Raw genomic sequence first — 19,596 nt, forward strand, 5'->3', positions numbered from 1 at the left:
ACCCTCATGAGCAGCTACAGGCAAAAGAAGGCTTTGATGGGCTTAACAATTTGGCATCTGCCGCAGAGCAGATTGTTGAAACAGGAAGCGGAGTTGGAAAGTCGAAGCCTAAAGCACCTATTCATAGACCACCATCTTCTCTTACCAGTCATGCAGTGGCACTTGCCTTCTACCAAGAATGGAATTAGAAAAAGCAGAAATGTAGAGGCTTATTGACCAACAGAAGAAGATCAATGAACAGAAAGATGAGGAGATTGCTCAGCTTAATTTAAGGTGGAAACGGTAGCCACCATGGTACTACAGCTAATGCAATGTAGAGCACCGCCTCGAGTTTACTCTTTGTATTTAAAGGAACAGCATATTTGTTTCCAAATGATGAGAATTGTTAGGGATCTAAGCCCCTCTTTAAAGACACCTAAGGAATTCTATCATGTCTACCAGACATCTCCTACAGCCATCAAGAATTTGCTCTGTGAATTTTATTTACATAATTACGTTGTTCCTGATGATGTTGATTGGAACCCTCTCCTCTACATTGGAGATATCCAGTTGAGAGCTCTCGTGTCATGGGTTCAAAATGAAATTACAAGGGGAGAACAATTCCAGATACATAGAAAGGAAGAACTTGATCTCTCACTTCTGTTGAGAGATGAGTCAAGAAATCCAAGAAGACTTTTATTATGACTGGCAGAAAATTGTGTATCAGCCAGATTTCGGGAAAGACATTCTACCCTTAAGAGAAGAAATATATAAGGAATATGAGCAAATGGCTACAGGAGAAGGATAGGTAGCAATAGGACATTTGGTCCAATAGCCTGTCGGATGAGTTGAAACAGTCTGAGCCACACTCCTTATCAAATTATCATGCAACGCTAAGGAGGGCACCCAAATATATACATTTGGGAAGAACGAAAGGAAGACACTTGTTGCCCCTCAGTTTCCAGCCACCAATTCTCCTATGGCCACTAATGGGATGCAGAAATAATGACCCACCATATGATGAAGCAATAGAATGCTCCAGGTGGACACGATTGGAAAAGATGAAAGGATTCTATTGGAGTTTGTCTACAGGAGGTTCTGGGCAGGTTATCCCTGGCAATTTCAGAATCAATGCTAGAATTTGAAACTTTCTTGTTGTTGGAGGATCAACAAAAAGCTAGGTTGGGGGAGCAATGATGAGCCGAAATAATGGCTCTGTTTTGATGGATTTTTGTCATAGAATTCCTGCTTAGGTCGTGTGTCTGGATAATATTTGGGTCAGAAGACTTTCCTAGTTGATGCCTTTTTAAGTATTTCTGGAACTGATTTATCACATACCTAAGGTTGTTATATAATAATTTCTAAATGGTTCATCTATGCAAATTATCTAAATAAATCTTAAAATGTGGTTTAATTTATGTGATGATAACATTAGTAGATACACATGCTTTTGTGCACGTTAACACCATGATGCAGGGTCAACCAAGAAGAAGGAAAGACTAAGTTGGCGGTTTAAAGGAACATCAATATGCCGCTACGATGCAAACCCAGTCAAAGTGAAGCAGCATTGAAGAAGATCGTAACCACTTGATCGCTTCCTCAGCAGAGTGGTTTGTGGGACATTCATAATTGTTCTTAGTGGAGCTTAAATCTAGGAAGGAAATCATGCTATATCTTCTCAGCTGCAGGACAGATGTTGTTCTGTTTTTCTGCGCCGACTTCTTCTTTAGAATAATAAACCTGTTCGCCTATTCTGTTGGAATGTGGGTTGATCAGTTAGGAATCTATTATAAGTTTCCATATAAATAAAAGGTCTCTATCTCCTCTTGAGGACACAGAACGACCATAGAATTTGTAATACCTAGCTTTCAGACTTATGTATTTTGCAGTCAATTTGGAATAAAGAAGTCAATGTTATTTTGAGCTTATCAGTTGCAATCTAAGAATTCTAGATATACTCACTCAAGGGGGGCCCACTTGGTGAGTAGTCCCTTTGTGATTTTCAATTAATTTCCATCTTGCAATAGTTGTTGTTTTGGCATTTGACAGTTCCTGCAACCACTGGAAACAATTCCTGTGTCTGTTCCTGCAGCCACAGCCGTGTTAGGGGTAAAAACGTATGTTAGTATGAATAATAATTATAAGTGTGTTTATGTTTATGTTGTTGCCGAGACGTTTCCGTTGGGTAGTTGGGAGTTGGTGCCAGTTGGCAACTTGGCCAACCGTTGAGTCTATATATTGTTTGGTTGGAACCTCGGCAAGGGGGGGATGTATGGACAATTCTGGACACTAGAATAAAGATATAACTTTCTAGTCTAACTATTATCATTTGTCATTTATGTTATGATGTACAATTGTTCTATTTCATGAATACTTGGTACGTGCGGGGAATACTGTGTTATCTGATCATTCACCAACTATACATTTAGGACTAAACATTTTGGCGTCGTTGCCTAAACGAGCCTGGAGATAACTATGGCGGTAGGCTGAAGCAATTAATGGGCCGACCATTTAACCAACAATTAATTGTCGTGAACAGCGACACGCATGAAGAGAGTACCGCGGAAGAGGAATGAAAGGATCAGTTGACGGCAGACTTGGTGGAGTTGTGGGACGTGTCGGTCACGCAGTATGTGCAGCGAGAGGCTCAAGAGAGAGCACGGTACGTGGTGAACTCACCGTCAGCACCCCCGTCTTTGACCTACTCGAGAGTATTCCAAGGTTACTCGCCAAAAATTTGATTGCACTCCAAGACCAAAGGGAGGAAACGGCAAAGTAACTTTGGTGGCAACAAGTTCTTCGACGGTACGAGGAACGAAGTCGTAGGGAGGAAGAGGAGAGGGAGGCTAGTCGGCGCCGTACCTCTAGCACTTGATGCCCCTACGGCCAAACAAAGACAGACATACCACTGCTATCGAAGGAGTAAATGAGGGAACTGTACGGAGATCTCTCCGCATAAAAGAACAAGGCGACTAAGGGAGGTTGCCGGCTTGAGGAGTTCCGAGAAACACAGCAGAAGTCGGAGTGTGAGTCGAAGTCGTAGTCGGGAGAGGCAAAAACCGTGTACGTGGAAGGAGTTGGCCAAGGTCGCCAGGAACCTGCCACTTCCAGATGTAGTGGGGGAAGATCTCACCGACCAGGCCCCACACTTGACGTCAAGTGAGGAAGACTCCAGAGCCGAATCACAAAGCACCCAATCAGAATTTTCTGAACAAGGAGAGGAGGCGGTACGAGACCTGCACGAGGAAATCGCCACTATTTTTGAAGCAACATTGTCTGGCATTAAAAATTTGTCCTTGTCAGAAGGCATCAAAATAGGAAGATCAGATCCAGAAACCCCGGGAAGGAGGGACTATAGAAGCAAAGGTACCCAAAGCCCGATTGGGAGGGGCCCGACCAGACCAGGAGCGCACAGTACCTCCTGGACACATAGTACCTTTCCAGCATATAGCCATTTCCAGGCACTGCATAAAACCGTATAGAAAAGAACGATGGCACACACTCCGGAGAAACAAAAACTCCCAAAATTCATGGGCGACGGATCAGAGGGCCCCGTATGGCATTGCAAGACATGCGTCACCATCTGGGAAGCAAATGGCCAGGACAACCGAGATTACTGGGTGAAGGCATTTCCGGCCACTCTGCGAGGAATAGCTATTGACTGGTACACAAACCTCGATGCTCAGCATAAAACATCCTGGAGCAATCTAAAGAAGGCCTTCGAGGAAGAATTCAAACTCCTACAGGATGACAACGAAATTGTGGCAGAAATTTACAACACCAAACAAGGAAAAAACGAGTGTGCGCACATATAACAAAAGGCTGAGGGAACTACTTAACAAAATGGAGAACCAGCCGGCAGATGGCCTCAAGAAGCGGTGGTTTGTGGAAGGATTGGTACCATCCCTGAGAAGGACGATGAAAGTGGTCCCTCCGCCATCGTACGATGAAGCATACAACCGCGCCATGGATATTGAAAGTGAAAACAAGACATCCCGGGGGAAGCGACGGACCAGCGATGGTGACAGCACGAACGAAGATAGCGACGAGGGATCCAAAACCGTGCAAGCACTCCGGAAGGATATGATGAGGATGATGAAGGAGTTAAAAGGTGACAAAGAAAGTGGTAGGGAAGGAAAAGAACTATGGTGTACTGACTACAAGACTGAAGGACACACTAAAGGAAGTTGTCCCCGTAAAGTTTTCTGTGACATCTGCCAAGTAATGGGACATTCCACTAAGGAATGCTCGTGCAACTTGAAAGCACGGAGCACACAAGTGCTCTACGCCCAACCCGACCAAGCCACACTATCGGCGACACCGTCGAAGCCAACAGCAAACTCTGACGCCTCACCTGGAGGGTACAGAAACAATCGGCGAGGTAACAACAGATCCAATAATAACACACAAAGGAGTAGAATTCAATATGACGGGAAGGGCGACCCATGATTCAATGCAGGAAGTGCAACGAATGGGGTCACTTTGCCCGAGAATGCCAAAACGAAGATGATGCAGGAAGTTTGCTATGCAGATGGTGCGGTCCAGGAAATCACGAGGAAATGGATTGTCCAAAGCAAAAAGGGGTGAACATGCTCGATGCGGAGGGATCAAGAGAAGACGTACTAGCAATCACAAGGTTGCAGAACAAGAAAGCCATGTACCCGGACCCTCGCACATTAAAAGAAAGGCTCCAGGAAGCAAGGGCGGATATCGAGCAAGCGATGGCTAGAGAGCAGAGAGCCTCGCACCTGGCTGCCGATACACGAGTTCGGTCGGAACCAAAGAAAACTATCATCAAGCAGATGTTACAAACCACAATACCCGTACGGGTGTCTGGCCTTCTACAGACCATGCCACAATTAAGGATGGCTCTGACAAATGTAACCGGGGACACTACCCTCGATCAGGAACACCAAACGAGGGCAAAATCTGGCATGGACCCGGTGAAGGAATCTGGTACGGATGCCATGAACCCGATGCTATTGGCCGTAGGCGTCGGACGGAAACCCGCAGTAGTAGAGATGGACATAATGGGACAAAAGCTGACAAACACCATTGTTGATGGTGGGTCCGGAGTCAACGTACTACCGGAGGAAACTTGGAGAAGCCTCGGAAAGCCGACACTCTGGCCACCAACCTTGCACCTGGTCGGTGCGGATCAACACGGTATCAAACCCTTTGGTACCCTCATGGCACAAAAAGTGGTAATTGGGACGCAACAATTCCTTCTGGATTTTGTAGTCATTCCACTGGAAAGGAAAGCGTACGACGCTCTTCTAGGAAGGGGGTGGCTGATCATGGCCAAAGCTAACCACAACTGGAAAAGGAATACGCTCTCAATCAAGAATGACGGCCATAAGTATGTAATTGATCTAAGGAACCAGTCCATTAGTGAAGAGCTCACATCATCGGACTCCGACTCAGAAGATTCAAATCGATGGGAGTGGGGTTCTGAAGGAGACAGAGGAGGGAAAGAGCCCGACGAGGAGGGAGTGTTGGAATTGGACGGATGTTCCGAGGATGGAACCAGTTCACTGGCGGGACTTTTTCATTGGCAAATGGAGGACCATGAGGTCTTCCACCCGGAGTGTCACATGCTACAAATATGTGAGATAGGAGAATCAAGCAGTAGGACGGAAGAACAATCCTTTCCCCCGGAGTACAGTAGATACCAAGAGGGAATGGCAAGAATGGACGACACGCTAGCCCACCAGTTTGAACAGGATAAACCCATCAAGTAAAAAGATCCAGGGAAGAAATGGAGAAAAAAGCAAGGTAAGGGGCCAGCAAGAAGGAAACAAAGGAGATAGGGAAACTCTTCGACTGCAAAAACAAACACAATAAACTGGCCAGTGGCCTACAGAAGGCCAACTAGAGGGCACAATCAGGCCAAGGGGTACCTGGGTAAATTAAAGGCAAGGAAGTTAATATTGAAAAAGTCGTGTCAGATAAAAGAAGATGACTGAAAAAACAAGGGGTCTTAAAGGGTGAGGAGGAGAAATACAGGAAAAAAGCAAGGAAGTCCAAGTGGGCAGATATTAAAAAATTGGAATATCAGGCAAGTACAAGCAAAAACAGTAAGGAAAAATTAAGACTGCTGAAAAAGCAATTATTTTATGTTAAATTAATAAAACATGTATACCTAACCCTAACCCTGGCAAAGAAAAGTGCTTATAAAAATTTCCACGAGACCCCATTAGGCACAGCGCAGGAAAGAGAGTACAAGGTGAACCTAGCAGCCAGGCGAAATTGAGCAGACGGAAGCAAGCAACACACCGATTGTACATGCCAATTGTACGGGCCACTTGTACAGACGCCAAGGAAAACCAAGAGGAGTTGAGCACAGTCAGGAAAGCACGAGTGCCAGGAAGCTGCAACGTATGGCGTACATATTGTAGAGAGTTGTCAGCAAATCGCACCGTACGGCGTATGGATTCAGGGTACAAGCAAGCTGAAGAACAGGAGTCGCCGTACGGCGTACGAAGCACGAGGAGGAAGAGCATAATCTTATAGCGCGTGTATGGCGTATGGAGTTCGTGCAAGTGCCAACAAAGATCGGCATACGACGTACGGTCCACACATACTGTACATGTACGGCGTTCGAGACTTTGGAGTACGGAAATGCAAGTGGAAGCTATTTTTCGCCGTACGTATACGGCGTAAGGAAATCAGGGAAGTGCCAATGTGTGGCACCATATGGCGTACGGTATTACCGTACGAACATAGCCCGAAGAAGCAACATACCTTCACCGTACGGTGTATGGTCCCCGCCTACCAACACATGCAGAAGAATTCGCACAAGACAAAATTCGTACGGCGTACGGTATCAAGAAGGCAGACAGAGAAGCATGCGACGTACAGCAGCAACACCCTATCCATATGGCAGGTACTTGACAGGCCAATTAAGGAGACAGCACGCAAGTATAAGAGGCAAAGGGCTTGTCTGGCAGAACACGAGGAAGAAGCTGTACGGCAGGGAAATTGAAAGTGATACAATGGGTCGTACAAACTAGCGAGACAATCTGTCAGACAGTTATAATAACGACTCAAGAAGGAGTATGGGAAGACGAACTGAAAAAGGCAGTTGCAGTGTAGCCATGACTGCCACAGAGCCAGCCAGCAACAAGAAAACCAAGAGCAGACCGAAGCCACCGAAGGACTCAGAGGGACTCACAGCGGCAAATGCATTTGAGAGTGTGACCGGCAATGAATGTCGTACCTGGTGGGAAGAAAACCCCCAGACCATGTGACGAAGGAATCTCTCAAGAGGGCACAGGTCGACCACGTCGTCCAAATGCTTACATTCAATATTAAAGAGTTCGAGCCAGTCCTGCGAGCCATGGTATTGGGCTATAATCCACAAGAACGAGCTTCAGTCATCCAGTTCCAAGGGCGCACAGAGCGAGTTTCGTTCAAACCTGAGGATTTCAGGCGAGTATTTGGCATACCGGAGAAAGGAGCATCTGCGGCCAAGCCAACCAAAAAACTCACCAGAGAAAAGAAGTGGTTGATGGATTTGGTGTGCAGAGACGACCTCACGGAGGAGCAATGGAAAAGTGCCTGGGCCAACAACAGAGGAATGAAGCATGCCTTTATCACAACTGGTGAATGAAGGATGTTAATGGACCTGGTCAAAAGCCACCTTACGGGAGCTAGCCGTGCCTCTGACATAGCTATATGGATGATAGGACTAATGAATGGGATCAGATGCGGAAAGGTGTACAATTGGGGGCAACTCCTGGCAAACCAAATCCACGACTTCCTGAGACTGGAACACAAAACATTCTACATGTGCCATCATGCTATCAGCTTGTTCCTGGATGTCGTACGCCTGCAGGTACCACCAGAAGTATGGGGGACATTTGAACCACGCAGAAGGGTAGAACCAAATAAACCCACCATGTACTACTACATCCACCTGGACACCCTTGGCGACACAGCGCAGCCAGCAAGGAAGAGGAGGAAACTGGACACATCTGTGGAGATTGAAGAGGTAAGCAGCGCAAAGGATTCGGAGGAGGTGGAAGAAACGGAAGAACAGGAAAGCGGTGATGAGGGGTTCCATCTATTAGGACCACACAGCTGTAGAGGAGGAAGAGGAAACAAAGTCATGGCAGCAGGAAGAAGAGGACGAGGAGGAGCAACACGGAGGATTGCGGGCTCAATGGAAAAGTACGAGGGTAAAATTCACACCCTTGAAACTATCCTCGGCACACCTGGTACCTCAAGAGGCACTTGCAGTAGCCAACCCAGTGGGAGATGTACGACCAGTGGAGGTATTGTTTCAAAAGATTGGAGAAGGGGAATGAGCCTAGTTGTACTTGCAGCAAAAACTGGTACAGTACCAACAGGAACCAGTACAGTGCCAGCAGAAACCGGTACAGTGCCAACAGAAACTGGTACGGTGTCAACAGGAACTGGTACAGTGTCAGCAGGAACTGATACGATGTCAATAGGAACTGGTACGGTACCAGCAGGAACCGGTATGATACCAGCAGGTACCGGTACGGTACCAACAGAAACTGGTATGGGCAACTTAGAGGCAGCAACAACCTTGGATACTCTGACAGATGAAGATATAGACGCCTTGCTGGATGGATGGCTAGGGCAGTTCGCACTCGCCCCACACCTTCCCCCCTCCCCTGCACCGCATAACATGGCCATTGGGCCAAGCATGACCACAGATAGAGATATCACTGTCCCAGACCTGGACAGAGAGAGATCCACTGATCAAGAACAGCAAGGAAGGGACAAGCAGAGCAATGGACCGGAAGGAGCTCTCACAGGACTCCACATCACATCACCCGATCCGAATGACCCAGCAGGCTCACTCGAACGATTCCTAGAGGAGCTACAAGGGCTCTCTGATGTTGCACGCAGCATGGCTCAGCTTATTGGACAGATGGAAGTCGGCAATTCAGCCGACGCTACACAGCTGTGTCACTTCATGACCAAGGGGTGCAAGGATGAGTTCACACAGCACTTTGAGCAGCAGGGGTGGCCGGACCATAGTACGCCTAAGATGATTCAGAACTGAACCCACAGGCACCTGATAGGAGGCATAGGCACCTTGGGCACCACCTTCCACAGCATGGAGGGGGCTTTCCGGGAGGTGTACTTATAGATGCGGCAGCACCAGGTGGAAAAAGAGGCTCAACGGATGTACATAACAACACTAGAAAAGGAAGGTGAGAAGCAAGCACAGTTGGCCACAGTGGAGAGGAGCTTAAGAAAGGAGATGGAAATGAAGATGACTACATATGAGGCCCGTTGCAACATGCAGGAGAAGGAGGCACAGGCATTAGCGGCCCAGGAGGCAGAGCTCACTTTACAGCTGGAACAAAAAGATAAAAAGCTACTGGAAGTTGCTCACATGGTAAAGAAAGCACAGGAATGGCAGTCGATGGCAGAAAAGAACCTGAAACTCCAGGCCGAACAGCAGCCTCCTTCTGCGATCACTACAGGGACGCCTCCTCCCTCTTCCCGGTCATAGCTATGTTTTTTTCTCTTGTCTGAGTCGTCTAGAAGACGACTACGTTTTTGGGGGGGCTAATGTTAGGGGTAAAAACGTATGTTATTATGAATAATAATTATAAGTGTGTTTATGTTTATGTTGTTGGTGAGAGGTTTCCGTCGGGTAGTTGGGAGTTGGTGACGGTTGGCAACTTGGCCGACCGTCGGGTCTATATGTTGTTTGGATGGAACCTCGACAAGGGGGGGATGTATGGACAAATCTAGACACTGGAATAAAGATATAACTTTCTAGTCTAATTATTATCATTTGTCATTTATGTTATGATGTACAATTGTTCTGTTTCATGAATACTTGGTACATGCGGGGAATACTGTGTTATCTGATCATTCACCAACTATACATTTAGGACTAAACAGCGGGCAAAGTAGTTCCTATCCACTAGCTAGAACCTTATTGTTTGGTAGCAGTTGCTTAAGTTACTTTCAGTTGTGAGTTCTGATTAAGTATTAGTTCATTATGTTTTTGCACATTTATTTCAGAGAATTTCCTTTCCAACAGTAGGATAGAACGGTTGCGATTTGAACTTAGTGCACATACAATGCTGGCCCGTTTCAAGTTTACGTCCCTAGTCGATAAAGTAAATGAGCCTATGCTACAGGAAAGCTAGTTGTTCAGTAAGGATGTCCAATCCCTGAATTTGAGTTTTTATAACCTAGTTGCCATTCAAGTTGTGAGGGCCAACAATGTTGTCATGTTGTGATTGCAGGATTCAAATTCAGGATCTCATTATTGAAGAAATATTTATTTGATAATCTATAACTCTAACCCTAATTTGTTGCAATTGTGATTTTATGGCAAATTCTAGAGCAAATTAGGAAGGGGACATTACAATGTAGGGTACAATTGGGCTAGAGAACCACATGTGGAAGTGCTAAGATGGATTTTATAGTCTTGAAGAATCTTTCTTGCAACTTGTTGTGACCTTTTTCACACATCGCCCCGTTGCAAATGGGGACCCTCCTTTTTTCTTGCTTTCTAGGGTTTTTGTTAGAGCCTTTTGACCTTCCTGCATCAGTATTGCCATTATTGTTAGTTTTGAATGGTCTAAGTTTTGGAAGTCATGAGTCAGTTTGTGTAAGCCAAGGGTAGAACAGAGTCTAGACACCATCAAAGTGCCTAGAAAGTCCGAAGGACAAAGATTGCAATTGATTTGGGTCAATTTGGACAACTTTCTATTTTTGGAAAGTTTTACTTTTTTTGCTTTTTCCTATTTTTTAGGAAGATTCATTTTGGCACTTTAAGCACGATCCCGAAATGGCCTTTTTTAGAAAGTTTTTCCTATCTTTTAGGGAACCTTGCTTTTTTCTATTTTTGTAAAGGAGATCTAGGGTTTGCACAACCGACACTGAGATGCACTGAAAACAATCATCAAATTCCTCCTAAAATCCAAGTTTTGACCCAAAAAGCCAATTTCCTAAATTTTAGGGGTCTTGAGGAATTCAATGGATGAAAGATGTACGAATTTCAAATTTCAAGCAAATCTGAAAAAAAATTGCACAAGTTATGGAGAATTCAAGTTTTGATCATGTGATTCCTGAAGTTCATGAAGTCCACCCTTGGTCAAGGTTGTGGAATCCATGAAGTTCGCCTTGAACATGATGAAGGGGTTCCTGACAATGATGAAGTCCGCCCTTGGTTAAGGTTGCGGTTCCTGAGATCCACCAAGTTCACCTTGGAAAAGGTGAGGTGGGTCATCAACATTTTGAACTCCGCCCTTACCTTGGTGCACAAGATTCTTGAAGTCCGCTTATCCTTGGTTCCTAATAATCACAAAATCCGCCCAAGGATATGAAGATGGTGCCTAAGACAAGTAAAGTCCGCCCTTGATCAATATGAAGATGGTGCCCAAGTCAAGCAAAGTCTGCCTTGAAGAGGTGCACACAGTGCACAGGTTTGATGAAGTCCGCCCCATGATGGAGAAAGAAACTCACAAAGTCCGCCATGTATAAGGTGAAAAAGGAGAGAAGCAATTCAAGTCCCCCCAATGGTTAAGGAGGCAACAAGCAAAGAGGTGCAAAGGATTGACTAAGTCCGCCCTACATTGATAAATCTGATCAGCAAATTCACCAAGTCCGCCCAAGTTTGGAGAATGAAATCAATGAAGTCCGCCCTTATGAGGAACTTGTTAAATTTGGAATAAAGGAATATTCCCATATGATGTCAGCAAAGATCTTGATCAAATTTGAACTAAGGCAAATTTAGAAAGTTTTTCAACATGGAAATTTGAAGATTAAGTTCGATTTGCAGACTGAAATTCAAAATAGAAACTTTCATTTTAGAAATCAGAACTTTCATAAGTGATTCAACTCAACTCAAAATTCAAAATAGAAAGTTTCTTAAGGGATCAAGTCAGACTCAAAATGAAGACAAAAGTTGCCTTTAAAGGACTGAGTTCAACTGAGCATCAAAATTGGAAACTTTTTAAGTGATTCAAATCGAGCTCATTAACTGAATGTCCAAGTTCGATGTATGAAGGACAAATTAGAAACAAATTTTAGAAGATCTTCTGTGAAGAATTCGAACTCCAATACAAATACAATTCATTCTTTCATTTTCTCACATGAAGTTCGAGTTTTAGATAGCAAGTGGAGAGAGTTTCTAAGAGGTTTTACGCAGGCGAAGGACATTTTGAGAGAATTTTTAAGAGTTTTGCAGGTTGAAAGAAGATTTCAAGAGAATTTCAAGTATAAGTCTGAGTTTTCAACCATTTTCCACGAGTTTGCACACAGATTTTGGAAGAACCTTGATTGATTGGAGGGGCATATTCATTAATTTTCTGAGTTAAACTTCTGATTTTACCTCCTTGGAAGCTTCTTTTCCCTTCTTCCTCATTCTTCCAAAGGTCAAAATGGATTCTATGGGCAGACTATTGGGTTCTCAACCTGGTTTTCTTCAAAGTTTTAAAAAGAAAGAATGAATCCAACAGATTATCCTTCTCTTCTTTCTCATTTTCTGCCTTGTGGACAAGTCAGTATGATCTCAATCAAGTTGTCTTGGACTTAGTTCTGATTTTCGATTGAAATCAGACATGCAGCTTCCTGAGTTTGGTTATATTCAAGGGATTTTCTTGAGATTTCCAGAATATCCAAGTGTTTAAAAACCCCATTTTAAGGCTAAGTATTGGAGAAAGAGTGAAAATCATGATATACTTAGCTATCAAACCATCAAAATCAACGCTCAAAATGAGGATTCTAACTTAATTTCTTTTGGTTTTGCAGGTTTTTGATGAGAGCTAAGGCGGGATCATTGCAGAAAATACAAATGGAGTTTCAAGACAAATTCAGAATTGAAGACAAGTCCACAAGCAAGGTTTGTCCAAGCATGGAGATGGCCAAAATTTGGCTAAGTATGAGAAATACTTCACGAAGGGATTCTTCCTAAATTCAAGGCACTTGAAAGAATCTCAAGGCATCAAGAAAAAAAAGTTCTCAGACTTGGTGAAAATATAGAAAAGAATTTCAGAATTCTTGGGGAATTTCATCTACAATCCCAGACCTATGGAAGCAATCAGGACAACTTCTTGAAGGATTTCATCTCTTGAAAGATTAATGACAAGCTCCCAATCAGAATCAGATGGTGACAAGAAGAAACAAATTTCCATACTTAGACCATTTCTTCGCACAAATTGGAGAATTCGGGAGGATATCCAACACACTGAGGTAGCGTCTTGTCATCTTCCAACCAATCAGATTGTTCCAAGTCAACATGTCCAAGTTCAATGACCCTGAATTATCCACAGAAGCTTCTAGATGGCACACTTCACAATGCAACAACCTTCTATTTTTATTGTTGGTTCATATTTAGCAAGAAGGAAAAGTGTCCCCAAATGTAATTTTCTCATTGGTCAAAGGGTAGTTAGTTTTGGGAAACCCTAATTAGGGTTTTGAGTTTTTAATCTGAGCCCTTGATCATTGTTCAATCTCGGTCGTTCAAAATTTTTGGACTCCTATATAAGGCTGCCTCCTCTCATTTGGAGAGTGTGAGGTTTTTGAAACATTGTCGCAAGAAGATCATTTTCAGATAATATATTACTCATGTGCTTTCTCTTAAGGCTTTGTAATCTCTATTATTTGAATGATTGGCGAGGTTTTCAATTTCTTCAACACAATAGTTTAAAATTTATTTTATGTTGTTAGATGAATGAAAGATCTGATAGGTATTGGTTTATGGTGTATCTCCGCTCATACTTTTGGTGAATGGATGATTTTCATTCACTGTGCAAAGTTAGTCTGAGCTTTCCTTTGTGCATGTTTAACTTCCAAATCATAAGCACGTCCTTTGAAGATTGCACCCACTTTGTGTAGTTGTCGTGAATGAGGCGAAGCAAAGTGTGGTTTATTGAGGTCATCAAACCAATATCGTCTCTTGAATTCCTAGGAATAGATTAGAACTTCTAAACCCTTGTCTCCTTTTCAGTTTTTCCATGATCCAAGTCCCAAATGATAGAGTTTGATTGTCTAAACCTTCATTGTGAAATGAACAATCCAAGCGTAAGTCCCTTTGTGTATTACCAGCAAATCACAATGCCCATTGAGCTTATCCACACGTCAAGACCTGACAAAAGAAACCTTGGAATCGCTATATGATCTTCTAGCAATCTTAGCATACGCGGTGATTTTTCAAGAGAGGATAAATTATCTTTGGGTACTTTATTCTAATGTTTGGAAGATGATAAAACAGACACCAACACAACTATTGCTTCATCTTTGCACTCATAATAGGGTTGGTGAAGTATGCAAGAAAACTGAAGTGAAATAAAGCTTACGTATATTATCTTCTTTTACTTTTTGGACAGCATAACATATTAAAGTACTTGCTGATATAACTTATTTCAGTTTGGATAAGACAATGAAGAGGAGAGCTTATATACATTAACATCCATTTTGATGTAGGAGCATCACTGGTTCTTGGCAATCTTGCATCACCCAAAAACATTTACATTCCAATTTGTTTTTTTGTTTTGTTTTTCTATTCAGTTCAACATTTCATCCTGTGTTTTGCCGCATTTGTTCACCGGATCTTGTGGAGCTAGATTTTGTTTGTGGACATGTTCATCTACCTTATCCTAAATCCGCGGGACGTTTGGATCTTTTTCCGGCAAGTTATCGCTTCTGGAATCTGAAATAGTTTTCTAGCTCATAGCATTGGAGCCACTTGGACCTATTTTGCTAATGGAGAATCTTGCAGATCATTCTCGTAGCTTGCGGAGCTTCACTTCGTTGCTTCCAACATTCCTTGGCTTGTGGCCGACCTTCCCTTAGGTCCGCACATCATTCTATGTTGTTTCCGGAGCGATTCCTTTGGCAGAGGCCGACCTTGTTGTTTTACACTTTACATCTTCTTCATCGGCAATTGTTTTCATCTTGGGCCGATGCAGATCATCCTTGAGCTATGAATATCATATAAATCAATGTAATCAAGCAGTTAGACATAAATCAAACAGATACAGAAGTTCAATCTGAAGACGAGGAGGTCCGAAGTTGAGGAGGTCCGAAGTTGGCTCGCATTCTTGCATGAGCCCGGATATTGTGTTAGAGCATGTTTGTAATCGGGCCTGTGTGCCAAATTTTGTAAGCCCGCATGTTGCTGGCCAGTTGTATTTGAATTCTTTGAAATAATATGTCTGATTCTGCATTGCCTCCATCGCATTGAGTTGTTTGTGTTGTGTTTGATTTGCTGCACGGTCCAGACTGTTCTCTTTGAGGACTTACTCCTGCTGTGACTGCACCACATTTGAATTTTGTTAGTGCCTTGTCCCCCATCGTGAATGCCATGCTCCACATATTGATAAGGATACCCAAGGATTAGCTTAGAACAACCAAGTGAACTGATGCCACATTGAACACTATACTTAAAGGGTGTGATGGTGAAGGTTATTGTAAATTGTCTTGTTAACAAGGTTGTAAGATCAACCTGTTTGACCCTACAGATTGTTAGTGAGTAGGATGGATTGTAGTAGAAATTTTTGTTAGCGTTTAATTTATCCTTTTGGAACAGCATATACCAATCCAAAAAGGAGGGCACTCTCCAAGAAAGTTGGAGATTCCAAAGATGTTGAAATGGCTGTAAAAAAGGGGTCATAACATCCCACAACTCCATTGTCACTTCTTTGTATTCATTCTATTTGTGAATATGGCAACATAAATTTGTCATCGTTGAAGACAAGTTCAGCATAAATTTAAATGATAAATGCTTGTCTATTATGAGTCAGTGGCATTTGCCGTTTGTCTGTTGTCCGTTGTCAGTACTGATGAAATCTGTCGCATTTTTTGTTGCTGTTCTTTCCTTCTATGGTGTATGAAACCCACAAAATAGCAAACAATACTGTCATTTAGGATTTTACAGGGGTCGAAGACTCAAAAAGTCAAACAAACACTTCGAAATCATTGTCAAAGTCACGAATCAAGTCAGAATCGCATAGCGTGCCTTAAAATCAGCTGGGTTTGTTGGGTGACAATTCCAAACATTTTGAATGTAAAAAATCTGAATCCTGTTTGAATATACAGATGATTGAAATCAAATTCCAATTCCAGGTACACTTGAAACCTGCCAATTCAGTAACCTAGATATGTTAATATTAAACCTAAGCTAGTATATATTTAGGAATTGTTTGTTTAATTGTATGTCCACCCACACCACTAATAATCACAAGGGAATTAACACATTCAACATATTTAACTTATAGAGAAGCTTTCTCCACTCAGGTCTGATTTCAGAAGACGCATTTTATTTGGCCTGAGGCATATTCAATAGTTATCTTTCAAACATAAGTATTGAGAAGGAGATCTTTAGATATTCTATTCTAAGTTAAGAATCACTTTAGGTTGTCTCAAAGGCTGGCCTTGCTACAGAATAACAAATGAAAAGGGCTATAAAGTAGGCTGTTGTGAATGTAAGTAAAAGATTTGCGTGATTAGACAACACAGAATAGCAAATGTAAAGGGCTATGAAGTAGGCTGTTGTGAATATAAGTAAAAGATTTGTCCGATTACACAACTTCCAACGTTTGGCCAACTCTGCCTATTTGGCCACAGTGTAGTGTAGTAAAAGAGAGTTATTGCCATGCTGATTATCAATGTTCAAGCTGTTAAAATCAAGTCCCAAGTAAATTTTAGTGCATAAGAAAGCCCTCAGACGCAACTTCTAAGTGGAAAGGTGTTAAAAGCTCGATGGTTCATTTAATTGATGGTGTCTTAAATGTTACAAGTTACTTATCAAGATATAAGCAATTGGCCACCTATATCACAGATAACATTTAGTGACTCACTTCTTCCACTTGACAGGTTTGTCAATCACATAGGCGCCCGTGGAACTGCAAAAGTTAAATGCCCTACATATGCTCAATTCAGTCAACTTGTCAACTGAATCCAGATATGATTCTCATAACTCTACGTGTGTATGAACGAACCAAGAGAATAAGCCAGATATTTTAGCCAATTTAATCAATCTACAAAATCTTGGAGTTGGGCATAGAGAATTAGAATGCAAACAGTATGGTTGTTATATCCAGTAATACCTTTCTTATAGTTCCATGAGTGTCATAGGCTAAGCGAGCATCCACTTCTGTAGACACACGTCCTGGTACTACTTTTGCCAATTGAGCTCCCACATTTACAACAGCCTGGGAACAAAATAAAGGAATATATTAAAGCTACATTTTCCAGTACCTTCCAGTACAAAATGCTAAAGACTAATAAAATGTGGGCAGACCTTGTTAAAGATACAGGACAGCCGATCGCTTCCCTCTTCACGCGCATAACATTCGCTGTCCGCCAGAGCCGTTTCTATCACACTCTGTGAGATAGAGAATATTAAGGATATGTATCAATTAACACGGAGAGGAGATCTCCTTCATGCTTCAATTGATCAAATTAAAAAAAAAATCAAAACCCATCTCACTCCAAATTGGGTCTTCGGAAGGCTGCAAATGCCCAGTAGCAGGGAGGAACTGACAGTGGCTGCTGTGGGAGGAAACCTGCAGTAACCCAATCAACCAGATAGTAACTAAATTATGAATCAGACATCTTACTTATTTGCCACGTAGAAGGAGTACTAATGGGGTTTTAACTGTTTGCAGGCCTGGGGTATTCATCCTGTGATTCGGGATTGCCTTGCCTTAGGCGGCCAGTATGTACCAACCTACTAGAGAGATTTACGACAACTGAGCTTAAAACTCAGAAGTCCTAATAGGCATGGAGAAGTGTTGGAGACCTTAACCTGATAAGTTCAAAATCACATTAAAAAATTAAAACCACTGCTACAGTAATAGGGAGCAAGAATGAGCTGTCTACCTCTCAAAGTCGTCAAAAATCATCGTGTCAGGCACAATCTCACTAAACTCACTGATTGCATCCAGTTCCGTCTTCTCCTGGGCTGCATAAAAATGACATTAATGATCATCAGCAAATGATCAAAAGCATGTAGCAAACCAGTGTATGCACAGTCCTTCTATTGGGCATTCATGATTTAAGGTGTCTGTTACTGCACTCATCAATTAAATTCTTCACTGATGGCAACTATCCCAATAAAATAGAATTCATATTGGACTCTTCTTTCCTAATGCAAAGTATGAAAACAGAGCCAAAACTTGTAGAGGGGCATAAAACGAATGCACCCACCAGTGTTAAGTGATGAGGGAGAAGAAGAAGAAGCGGTACAGAAAACACTAACATTAGCCCTCCCCTCTCCTGCTCTCCAGCCCTGCTAAGCATTCCAGCATTCACATAGATCATTGTCATATCCAAACACAACACTGCATTAATATGTGATATGGACTTATAGATCACCACCATATCGGATCGCATCTAATCCACGTCTTTAAAATGTATGTATACCTGAACATGAAGTTGGCGTGCGGGAAATAGCCTGCAACTGCAGGGTATTGACATTATCATGGAGGCCATGTCCTTGACTTCGTTGAAGCAAGTGGTGCTACCTGGCACCTCTAACGTACCCTTCTATGTACAGAAACACTACGGATAGTGCTACCCGGATGTAACGAAACTGAAAGATCACAAACTTTTAGTCTCTTGGGTTCCATCGCCCAACCTAGAAAAATATTAGTTATGGAGGTTTCTTGGAGTAATTAAATGATATATTTTATTAAATGATATATTTTATCTCTTCCTCGCTAATTTTGGCAAGCATACAACGAGTTGTATATTCCAGTTATCTGAAAATGCCGATTGTGGAGGCACAAGGGGAGCTTAAGAATACAAAATCTTTAAAAAAGTATAGATAGATAGATAGATTATTTTTTAACGTTCACGAGGCTAAACATAGTCTATGAAACAGTCTGTCAAGTTAAACCAATTTCGGCAACTCATTTCTTTTCTTGTGCAAGTTGACGATGAGCACTCCCAACTTTTCAATGCATTCCTCACTGAATAGGCTATGCCAAGAGCAATCAAATAAAATATTAACAATTTTGTCCTTGTTATCCTTGTAAGCATCGAATTCTAAACTAAAATGTTGTTCAGTTTCCACGTTCCCAGAATTGCAAAAAGTGCAAACTCTCTCTTCCCAAGCCTCTTTTGGCCTCTTCCAACGCCCAGTCTTACAACGTAGTTGATGAGAGTTGGTTCTTAGCTGAGCAATAAGAATTTTAGCTCTCCATAAAATGTTGGCCCTAATGTACGCTTTTTGAAGTTGATCACATGTGGGATTGAACTCATTGATATAATAAATTTTCTTCCTTCCAAACCCATTTTCCCAATTCCTCTTGTAGAATGTATCCATAACAAAGACCTTTATGATGTCTTTGTTATTTGTGGGACACATTAAAATGGATATTCCATTTACTCATCCACTTGATGTTTTGTTGCATCCACGTCTTTTTCCTTTTGCATAATATATCATTGAAGACCACTTTAGACCATCTACCTTCTTCCATTTGTTCGATTCTTTTTAGATAGCTTATGATGCACCAAATCAAGTGCCTCAATAGGGGCAGCCCCCATTTCACTTAGCATGATATCATATGAGACACTACTTTTGATTTTGAACTTGCTAGTGATCAAACACTTTTGAATTCCCTCGATTTGTTTCCATTTTGAGGTTGAAGTGCTTCTAGCCCATAATTC

At 42.4% G+C, this 19,596-nt stretch overlaps 1 protein-coding gene across 4 annotated transcripts in view; it reads right to left on the reverse strand.

Moving 5' to 3' along the window:
- Window positions 1–18,574, reverse strand: part of LOC131066538 (uncharacterized) — a 130,912-nt gene extending 112,338 nt beyond the window's left edge. For 2 of the 4 annotated variants that reach the window (XM_058001318.2, XM_058001316.2), the window contains exons 1-6: window positions 18,349–18,574; window positions 18,133–18,214; window positions 17,806–17,887; window positions 17,414–17,489; window positions 17,225–17,308; window positions 17,031–17,135 (exon numbers count right to left, since the gene is read on the reverse strand). In XM_058001318.2, coding sequence (XP_057857301.1) covers window positions 17,031–17,135; window positions 17,225–17,308; window positions 17,414–17,489; window positions 17,806–17,887; window positions 18,133–18,214; window positions 18,349–18,417 — 498 coding nt within the window. In that variant the 5' untranslated portion in view covers window positions 18,418–18,574. Of the gene's footprint in view, window positions 1–17,030; window positions 17,136–17,224; window positions 17,309–17,413; window positions 17,490–17,805; window positions 17,888–18,132; window positions 18,218–18,348 lie in introns of all 4 variants that reach the window. The other 2 variants (XM_058001315.2, XM_058001317.2) reach the window with 2 other exon arrangements.
- Window positions 18,575–19,596: the final 1,022 nt, after the last annotated feature.

Source organism: Cryptomeria japonica, chromosome 3 (assembly GCF_030272615.1).
Source record: "Cryptomeria japonica chromosome 3, Sugi_1.0, whole genome shotgun sequence".
Lineage (NCBI taxonomy): Eukaryota > Viridiplantae > Streptophyta > Pinopsida > Cupressales > Cupressaceae > Cryptomeria > Cryptomeria japonica.